The sequence below is a fragment of the Penaeus japonicus genome, unplaced genomic scaffold, assembly GCF_977035675.1.
Source record: "Penaeus japonicus unplaced genomic scaffold, GWHDUDI00000001_assembly GWHDUDI00000005, whole genome shotgun sequence".
NCBI classification, from domain to species: domain Eukaryota; kingdom Metazoa; phylum Arthropoda; class Malacostraca; order Decapoda; family Penaeidae; genus Penaeus; species Penaeus japonicus.
This window is the reverse complement of record NW_028234407.1, coordinates 39,284,433-39,294,212: the sequence shown is the minus strand read 5'-3', so window position 1 is coordinate 39,294,212 and position 9,780 is coordinate 39,284,433. Positions and strand designations below refer to the sequence as shown.

The following is a 9,780-nucleotide window of genomic DNA, read 5'->3' as shown; positions in this document are numbered from 1 at the left end:
AAGAAGGTTTCTTGGCAAACTCAAAGACGCTCAACACAAAAGGAAATCAATGCGAAGACATTCTTAGGAATCGACACACTTCTTGGGCCACCCACGTCGCGCCGACCCAGGAGCCCAGGGACTTTCGCCTCTATTGGCAGTCAATAAGGCCGGTTATCGCCTGCACTCCGGCAGCCCCGCTGTGTTTACAAGTACTTAATGAACACAACAAAGGCTAGGTGTCAGGCGGCAAGCTGATAATGAGAGGGTCTGTAATGTATGTATTTACGACTCTTTCGGGGCTGAGCGGTCCACAGAGACAGACCTCGGGGAAACCTTCGTTGTTTCTTTCGTATGGGCGCGTGGGCGTTTCTGGTGCGTGGGCGAGCTGCTTCATGAATCGTTTGAGATCTCACGGCTTTCGCGAACTTTTCATTGTTCGATAATGAACATATGTTGTGGGTTTTCGTATTGCATGGTCTTTATTCTTTATGGTGGCGGGCTCGCCTCATTGCATATAAGCCCGGCGTAGCATCCGCAAATCTGGCTTATCCTTATTCTTTGTGGTCATTGGTGTTTACAATCCAAGCGCCGGTGCTTCGGCGTCTTCGGAATCGAGGAGGCCCATTTCAGGAGTTGATTCCTCGATCAATCGTCAAAGTGATTTCCAAACATAAACGCATTCACTCTCACCATTCCGCGTTTGAAGAAGTCAAGAGAATAGTGGATCCATTTTCTAGTTACATTTTTTCTTTTTTTTCCTACGGTGTTCATTGCAAATGCAGTATCGGAATGGAGGTAGACGCGTAACATCCCTTAATGTTGAGAATCTTGCTGTAGTGCCATTTCCTCTCGGATTAGTTCTGCCAGCTTCTCCATCCCCTTTGAAGGAAACAAAAGGAAATTAGGAACGAGTAGGCGCATAAAGGTACACTGTGAAAAGAATAGTGATGCTGGTAAATCGGATATTACATTGAATACATTACTTTTGTTGAAAAAATATGATCTATTTCACGACGTGCTATTAGCGTTTCGATTATTTATGCAAGATGATATCATCATCATAATAATGTAAATAATAATAGTAATATTAATAATAATAACAATAATAAAAATAACAATTGCTTAAAAAAGAAGAAGATAATAATAATACCAAAGATAATAACATAAAAGTGCTCGTAAGACATTGTGAAACCGCTAACTCTCATTCACACCTTCAATTTGCAAATCACTGCTATACATAATTATAACCCACATCACCATCCACTCGACCTTAAAGAGGCACAAATTTTAGTTCCAATCGTAAACAACAAGCCCGGTAACTCAACCCGCATTCAACCATAAGCAAATAAGCCAGTCCACCCACTTTCCACATCTGCTCCTTCGTGGCGCATGAAAAAGCCGCCCTCATGTACTGGCACTGCTTCTTGTCATCGACCATGAAGTCTTTCCCGGGAACGAGCACGACGCCCTTCAAGACAGCTCTCTTCACCAGCATGGGCGTCGTGTCATGGAGACCTGGGACCTACGAGGACGAGATAGCAGTAGGTAGTACTTGAATGTAGGAGAGGTGTTGGGAGGGGGGGGGAGGTCCGAATGATCCCACTTCGTGAGGTGTGGCACTGACGTCTCGACATTTGATTCTTTAGAAGGACCACGTAATTCTGGGGGAAAGTGTGGCGACGAAATACCAGTTGCAGATCTTGCACTCTGGGATTATTCTTTCTCATTCACGTTTTGAATGCATTTGTCAAAAGTGTGTGTGCCTCTGTGTGTGGTTGTGCATGTATGTGCGTATGCATGTACGTGTGTGCACGTGTACATGATAGTCCATGTGTCAGTGCATGTGTATATGTATATGGCTACATATGAATAGTTGTCTAATTCACAGCTACATATCTAATTACCTTAAACCATATGAAGATTCCCCCCTTCGGCACAGTCCATTCACACAATCCTGAAACACGATCAAATGATACAAAATCCATCACGATCACCATTCTGTGCCCGTCTCACGGTTAAACCAACTGCATATAATTCCAAATGGCTTTTAAATGCCCTTTTATCATGCATAGATAGCAATAACAAACGACAGCTGACCAGTGAGATGCTCTTCCACTGCCCGTAACATCACATCCCTCTGCGCTTTGTAGAATTCCCTCAGCTTGCCTACGTGCTTCTTGAATCCGTCGTCGCCCCATTTCCGCAGCAGTTCGCTCACCATGACCTACGGACGTTTAAATGCCGAGGGTTTAGGACGCTTCTGATAGTGGCCGTGAAACGAAGGGGGGAGGATACTATGTGTTTGGTTTTGCAAAAGAGAACGTCATACAAGTGATGTAAATACTATCAGCAATGAGCAACGTTTAATTCTAATGATGAATGACGAAAACGTTTCATTTCGCATTGTTATATTTACGGGCGAGGGTGCAAGTTGTCTTAGATTTGAGCCGAGGCGTTGCGCCAACCGGAATAACTTGACTCACACGGGCTATTTATGGTGAATAAGGCTTAACTTAGCTCCTAAGTACCCAAGACCTACCTGACTAATGCCTGGCGGACACATCACGCTGGCCTGCATGTGCCAGTTCATCCTCTCGATGAGCGGTGCCGGGCCTGTCACGAAGCCAACCCTCAACCCTGCGCTCACGATCTTGGAGAAGGAGTCAAACCTCAAGACCCTTCCTTCTGTGTCCAACCGCAGGAAACTCGGGGGCATTGGCTGGAAGTTGTCGAGTGAATGTCAAATTGAGCCGCACAGTCTTTTATCACAGGACAGAGTTCACGAGTGACTATAACATGTTATGAATTCATGATGCATTTTGCACTTACTTCCTCGTCGTACTGAAGGAAGAGGTACGGGTCATCCTCAAGGATGATGAGGTCATACTCGGAGGCGATGCTGTAGATCTCCCTACGTCGCGCCTCGTCTATGGTGATTCCCGTGGGATTGCAGGCAGTAGGCACCAAGTACAAGACCTGAGTGATTCAAGAGCCCAGTTGAAAAAAATGCCCTGTTACTGGTATTTATTACGTATTCAAGTTACAAAAAAGACAGGAAGAAGGGGAGAGGGGGAGGGGTGAGTAGAGGGAAGGAGAGGAAAAGGGAGAGAGTAAATCCAGACCATTTACCATCTACTTAAAATAACACGTAGCGCACTGACCTTCGGCACGGGTCCTCCTGAAAGCCGTGCCTCTTCGAGTCCTTTCTTGAGAGCCACGGGGCACATGCCTCTTTCGTCCGCTGTGACAATGACGTACTTCAGCTTCAGTGGAGCGAGCTAGATATACAACTGAACTTTAACAACCATGTGGCGATAGTTAATTATGTTGGATAATGAATACCATAAACATGAGGGAAAAAAAACTTGCGAATTACAGTGATTTGGGTTACATCATTCATCGATGGCCAACAGATGTCATGGCATGGGACACACACACACGCAACACAACGCACAAACAATGCAACACACAACACAAAAGACACAAACACATAAACACCACACACAAGCCACACAAAGAGCGCGCACTCACGATGCACAGGACGTCCGGATAACAAGGCTCTTGCACGACCACGCAGTCCCCCGGGTCGAGCAGCATCTCCAGCGCCTTCGCCAGGCCGTCCTGACACCCGACGGTCACCAGCAGGTCGCTCTCAGTCCAGCGAGGGGGGTTGTGGGTACGGAGGGTCATCTCCTTGAGCTGTTCGATTAAGGGGACGTACCTGGTGTGTGGAAGGAGAGGGAGAGGGAGAGGGAGAGGGAGAGGGGTAGAGGGAAGGAGTGGCAGGAGATAGGGAGAGGGATAGATGGAAAGAGAGGGAGAGGGGGAGGGGGTAGAGGGAAAGAGAGGCAGAGGGAGAGGGGGAGGGGGTAGAGGGAAGGAGAGGCAGGAGATAGGGAGAGGGATAGAGGGAAAAAGAGGGAGAGGGGGAGGGGGTAGAGGGAAGGAGAGGCAGAGGGAGAGGGGTTGAAGGAAGGAGAGGCAGAGGAAGAGGGGGAGAGGGGTAGAGGGAAGGAGAGGCAGAGGGAGATGGGGAGAGGGATAAAGGGAAAGAGAGGCAAAGGGAGAAGGGAAGAGGGAAGGAGAAGCAGAAGGAGAGAGAGGGGTAGTGGGAAGGAGAGACAGAGGAAAAGGGAGAGAGGGAAGGAAAGGGAGAATGAGAGGGGTCGAGGGAAGGAGAGGGAGAGGGATAGAGGGAAGGAGAGACAGAGGAAGAGGGGGAGTAGATGGAAGGAGAGGCAGAGGGAGGGGGATAGAGGGAAGGAGAGGCAGAGGGAGAGGGGTAGTGGGAAGGAGAGGGTGAGGGATAGAGGGAAGGAGAGAGAGAGGGATAGAGGGAAGGAGAGGGAGAGGGAGAAGGGTAGAGGGAAGGAGAGGCAGAGGGAGAGAGGTTGCAGGAAGGAGAGGCAGAGGAAGAGGGGGAGAGGGGTAGAGGGAAGGAGAGGCAGAGAGAGATAGGGAGAGGGATAGTGGCAAAGAGAGACAGAGGGAGATGGGGAAAGGGATAAAGGGAAAGAGAGGCAAAGGGAGAAGGGAAGAGGGGTAGAGGGAAGGAGAGGCAGAGGGAGATGGGGAGAGGGGTTGAGGGAAGGAGAGGCAGAAGGAGAGAGAGAAGGAGAGGCAAAGGGAGATAGGAATAGAGATAGAGGAATAGAGAGGGAGAGGGGTAGAGGGAAGGAGAGGGAGAGGGAAGGAGAGACAGAGGGAGAGGGGGAGAGGGGGGAGAGGAAAGGAGAGGCAAAGGGAGAGGGGGAGAGGTGGAGAGGGGTAGAGGGAAGGAGAGGCAGAGGGAGAGGGGGAGAGGGGTAGAGGGAAGGAGAGGCAGAGGGAGAGGGGGAAAGGGGTAGAGGGAAGGAGAGGCAGAGGGAGAAGGATAGGGGGAGAGGAGGAGAGGGAAGGAGAGGGAGGGGAATAGACCAAGCATGACTACTTCCTTAATAATATTTATGTCATGTCACAAAAGGTGATCACAAAACCAACAAACATAAATAAATACACAAGTACACATAAAAGAGATTACTATAAATAGTAATCGTATTATTAGATACAGTAATTGTAATGATAGAATCAGTCGAAGTAGTAGTAGTAATAATAATAGTAGTCACCATCACCCCTACAACCACTGCTATCCAAACAACCAAAACCCCCATCCAGAAAATCCTCTAAACAACAAAAACAATAAGCAAAAAGAAAAGAAAAAAGAAAAAACACAAATCAACAAATGAGATTTTTGTCGCAACATACCCCGGCGTCGGCCCATACTGCAGCCCGGTCGCCATGACTTCTTTGCTGATCTCAAGAACGGACCCGTCGCTCAGGTTGATGGCGGCGTCGCAGAAGGGGAACAGCTGAGGGTTTGGCATTCCCGACACCAGCCACACCGCCGAGGGCAAAGGGTCCGTCAGGTGCTTTTCTGAGGGGGCCGAGAGAGGGGTGTCCCTTGAGTGTCAAGGAGGAGAAGTGTGTGTGTAACCACCCACTGCTGGCACTAGTTGTAACCACCGGTGCCACTAGTTGTAACCACCGGTGCCACTAGTTGTAACCACCGGTGCCACTAGTTGTAACCACCGGTGCCACTAGTTGTAACCACCAGTGCCACTAGTTGTAACCACCGGTGCCACTAGTTGTAACCACCGGTGCCACTAGTTGTAACCACCGGTGCCACTAGTTGTAACCACCGGTGCCACTAGTTGTAACCACCGGTGCCACTAGTTGTAACCACCGGTGCCACTAGTTGTAACCACCAGTGCCACTAGTTGTAACCACCGGTGCCACTAGTTGTAACCACCGGTGCCACTAGTTGTAACCACCGGTGCCACTAGTTGTAACCACCGGTGCCACTAGTTGTAACCACCGGTGCCACTAGTTGTAACCACCGGTGCCACTAGTTGTAACCACCGGTGCCACTAGTTGTAACCACCGGTGCCACTAGTTGTAACCACCGGTGCCACTAGTTGTAACCACCGGTGCCACTAGTTGTAACCCCCCGGTGCCACTAGTTGTAACCACCGGTGCCACTAGTTGTAACCACCGGTGCCACTAGTTGTAACCACCGGTGCCACTAGTTGTAACCACCGGTGCCACTAGTTGTAACCACCGGTGCCACTAGTTGTAACCACCGGTGCCACTAGTTGTAACCACCGGTGCCACTAGTTGTAACCACCGGTGCCACTAGTTGTAACCACCGGTGCCACTAGTTGTAACCACCGGTGCCATCAGTTGTAACCAGCTTGCTGGCAACAGTTGTAACCCACCACTAGGAGCAGTTGTAAAGCACCCGATGCACTGGTTGTGATCCGGTGGAATAATCATATTCGACACGTTCACGTGACATGGTCTTTATTGTCACAGTTGTTCGCTCTAGTCTGTCTGTCAGACCTGTCTGTTCTGAACTGTCTCTGGTTCCTTGTGTGTCTTTCTTAAGTACAGATCTTGAGTCAACTTTCTACGCCTAAGGCCTTCCGGTAACAAACACAGCTGCCTAGAGAAGCTAGTGTTCCGAGGCGGAAACTAACACAGGGAGCAGGATGTGTCAGGTCAAAACAGACTGCCAGTGATATTGCATTGAATTAAGAAATATCTGATCAATGTCTTGGGTCGCATGATGTGCAATATCAGTGCCTTACAGTGTGTCTGGCTTGGCCTTGTCCGGTTGATATATTTGCCAAAGGAATATTTGCAGTGGCATGTGTCTGTGTGTGTGTGCGCGCGAGGCCGTGCGTGTACATATATGTATACACATATAAATGCACACACACACACACACACATATATATATACATATATATCTAAATAAATAAATAAATATATATATATATATATATATATATATATATATATATATATATATATAGAGAGAGAGAGAGAGAGAGAGAGAGAGAGAGAGAATCTATACAGCTACAGTATACATTAGAGTTGAAATCACATGAAGAATCGAGACAACTTACCCATTTCGCTAAATCCCGAGGGCCTTCGGTTCGAAGACGACACTGAAAGGTACTTCGAATAGTCCATCCTGCAGATTAAATAAACAATAAAGTTTCATATTCGACTTCTTTCCACTGTATATAATGTGATTCAAGATTTTCTTTTCTTTCCTAAATACAATATACAAGTCTGCAGTCAACGACATTCGATTACCTACTAAATATTCTTAGAAGTTAGTGCAGTTAAAAAAGTGAACCAAGAAAAGGGCTTCGAGTGAGGCTATGACTTATGGGAACGGAAATGCAGTTTTAAAAAGGTGGCTATCGCCTCGTGCTTCTAAAGGAAACGTCATTCATATCCATTTTAAACAGGATATGTTAAGTGTATGGTATTCAGCTGATTTCCTAACCAAACTTTGTGGCCACTTGCATATTCAGATTACTCATTGACCTTTGATTGCACTACATGCACAGGCTCTTAGGAGACCAATACTACATGAGGATCTTAATTCGTGATCACACGCTGGCGTTAACATTTTCATAGTTTAAAATTTTGTACATAATCCTAGACATTATACATTCTGAACCTCCTGGAAAAATATAAAGTAAAATAAGAGTATCTAGTTTTAGTATCATATTAAGAAAATAATAATAACAGACGGTAAAAGCTATGAAGATTTACCTGAACTCTGATAAATAGTATCTAGACTAAACAACGTGGTGTGTATTTAGATTCTTGAATTTTGTCAACGTAGCAGAATGATCCAAAGTAAAGGTTGAAAAAGACAGCCGCCACCTCTGGAGTTGTCACTGTCCTATTGTGTCCCTGAAACAACTGGCACTAAGGATATGCCAAGACACAGGCCTCGCCAGACGGTTAGTGCAAAAGTGTTGTGCGATGTTCGAGAAGTTATTGGACTTATTTGTAAGTGGATGGGATCGTCGTTCGGTTATTTGCGTAGCCATATGTACATATATATATATGTAAATGGTTACAAATCTACTACAGTTTAGTTTGATTTATTTGATTGACTTATTTCTTGACCTGCGGAACGCGTGATGCATTACTTCCTCTTGTAGGAATCTTACCTCGAGAATGTGGTAAGAGTGAAAACGATTGACAATGATAATGGTGAGGATAGTAATGGTGATGCTCGTGTTAATAGTGAATAGAAGGTGATGCAGTGATGCAGAAAGTTTATAGTCCATAGCTACCTTACAGCTCGTCTTGTATCGCACGCAGCGTCAATCATTCTACCACTGGCAACGCTTGTATTGTACTATATGTATTGTTAAAGATTTAAATCTAACCCATCTCTAAATGTTCTAATACTGCGTTGACGTTCGTTTTAAAAAGAACTTTTTGAAGTCGAATGTCAACATGTAAATGTTGAAAGGAATTCAACGAGGAAGACATACTGATATGGCACTTTAGGCTAGACAATCATAAGATAACCTTCCTTCACTTATCTTTCAGATTTGAAAGATTACGTACGACTTATATGCCGAGGGAGTGGAAAAAAAACTCATGTAGAATGGTTTACATTAACATTAAGAAGTATGAGCGATTTTCTTTTTACTCAGGCTTGCTGGAAAACACCGGTGTCACGGTGACCGATAACATTTGAATATCACTATTTTTAATTTTTCAGTGAAGGTCAAGTGGTAGTGAGCCTTTTTCAGGGTGTGATGATGATGGTGATGATTAATACTGTTGTAATTGTTACTGCTAATCATTATAATGATAGCAATTATTTTTAAAAATCAAAGCATTGTCGTGTGAACAAAAGCTATTTCTCGCTTTCATGGAAAAGATCATAATTTATTAACGATTGACGGGGAGTATTCGCAGACTCTGAGACACACTATTTGTATTTTTCATGAGTTCCATAAGCTAAATCCCTGTCATGATTTCGAATAAAATATTTTTTGTCAGTGCCTTAATTATCATGTTTTACTTTTCCATTTCATTTGCATTGCTGCTTTTCGATTTCATTTCTGTTCATTAATGCCTTCTCATTTATCTATATATTCCTCTTTGTGTGTATTCACTCTTTTGCTCTGTTATTTATCAACTAACGGTACTCGATTTGATCGAGAATTATGATTAAACCTATCATAATGTGTTCGATTTCTTTACAATTTCTACGTGTGGGGGTGGGAGGGCAGCTCTATATCAGGCAAAAAATGAAATGAAAAAAGAGCTGGATTGAAAGGACTGACAATTTCTTCTCAAATCAGTGACTTCGCCATTAACCTGTAGCCAGTAGTTCTGCAATTAGAGGCTTACCCTTATTTTGAGTCCAGAAGCCTATGGAAAACATAGGTATTGTTACTATAATAACTGTTTCTAGGTGTTCCTAAGGTATTCCTGTTTAAATATCTTCTAATCAAGAGCCATAAATTTGCTCACCTGCACAAGCCAGGTGGTATTGGATAAACAAAAATGCTCTGTGATAAAGAATGTCAGTGATTTATACGTGTTCAAATACTGGGATGAAGGAAGCAAGCTAGAGGTAAGCTACTACTGGTTGAAATATACTAAAGGTTATGGCATCATTTGCACACACACACACACACACACACACACACACACACACACACATATATATATATATATATATATATATATATATATATATATATATATATATATATGTATGTATATATATACATATATGTATATGTATACACAGTATCTATGTGCATATACATACATATATATGTATATGTATATGTATATGTATATATATAAATATATATAATATATATATATATAATATATAATACATACATATATATATATATATATATATATATATATATATATATATATATATATATATATATATATATGTCTGTGTGTGTGTGT

At 44.2% G+C, this 9,780-nt stretch overlaps 1 protein-coding gene across 2 annotated transcripts in view; it reads right to left on the bottom strand.

The window, feature by feature from the left end:
- LOC122264268 (kynurenine/alpha-aminoadipate aminotransferase, mitochondrial-like) overlaps window positions 1–7,756 on the bottom strand; it is a 7,948-nt gene extending 192 nt beyond the window's left edge. Inside the window, exons 1-11 of one of the 2 annotated variants that reach the window (XM_086537428.1) lie at window positions 7,591–7,756; window positions 6,930–6,997; window positions 5,227–5,395; window positions 3,514–3,703; window positions 3,144–3,260; window positions 2,812–2,958; window positions 2,522–2,701; window positions 2,080–2,206; window positions 1,887–1,936; window positions 1,346–1,504; window positions 1–861 (exon numbers count right to left, since the gene is read on the bottom strand). The exon at window positions 1–861 is cut by the window's left edge and continues 192 nt beyond it. In XM_086537428.1, the coding sequence (XP_086393554.1) occupies window positions 796–861; window positions 1,346–1,504; window positions 1,887–1,936; window positions 2,080–2,206; window positions 2,522–2,701; window positions 2,812–2,958; window positions 3,144–3,260; window positions 3,514–3,703; window positions 5,227–5,395; window positions 6,930–6,996 (1,272 nt within the window). In that variant the 5' untranslated portion in view covers window position 6,997; window positions 7,591–7,756 and the 3' untranslated portion in view covers window positions 1–795. Of the gene's footprint in view, window positions 862–1,345; window positions 1,505–1,886; window positions 1,937–2,079; window positions 2,207–2,521; window positions 2,702–2,811; window positions 2,959–3,143; window positions 3,261–3,513; window positions 3,704–5,226; window positions 5,396–6,236; window positions 6,590–6,929; window positions 6,998–7,590 lie in introns of those variants that run through there. The other variant, XM_086537429.1, reaches the window with a different exon arrangement.
- Window positions 7,757–9,780: the final 2,024 nt, after the last annotated feature.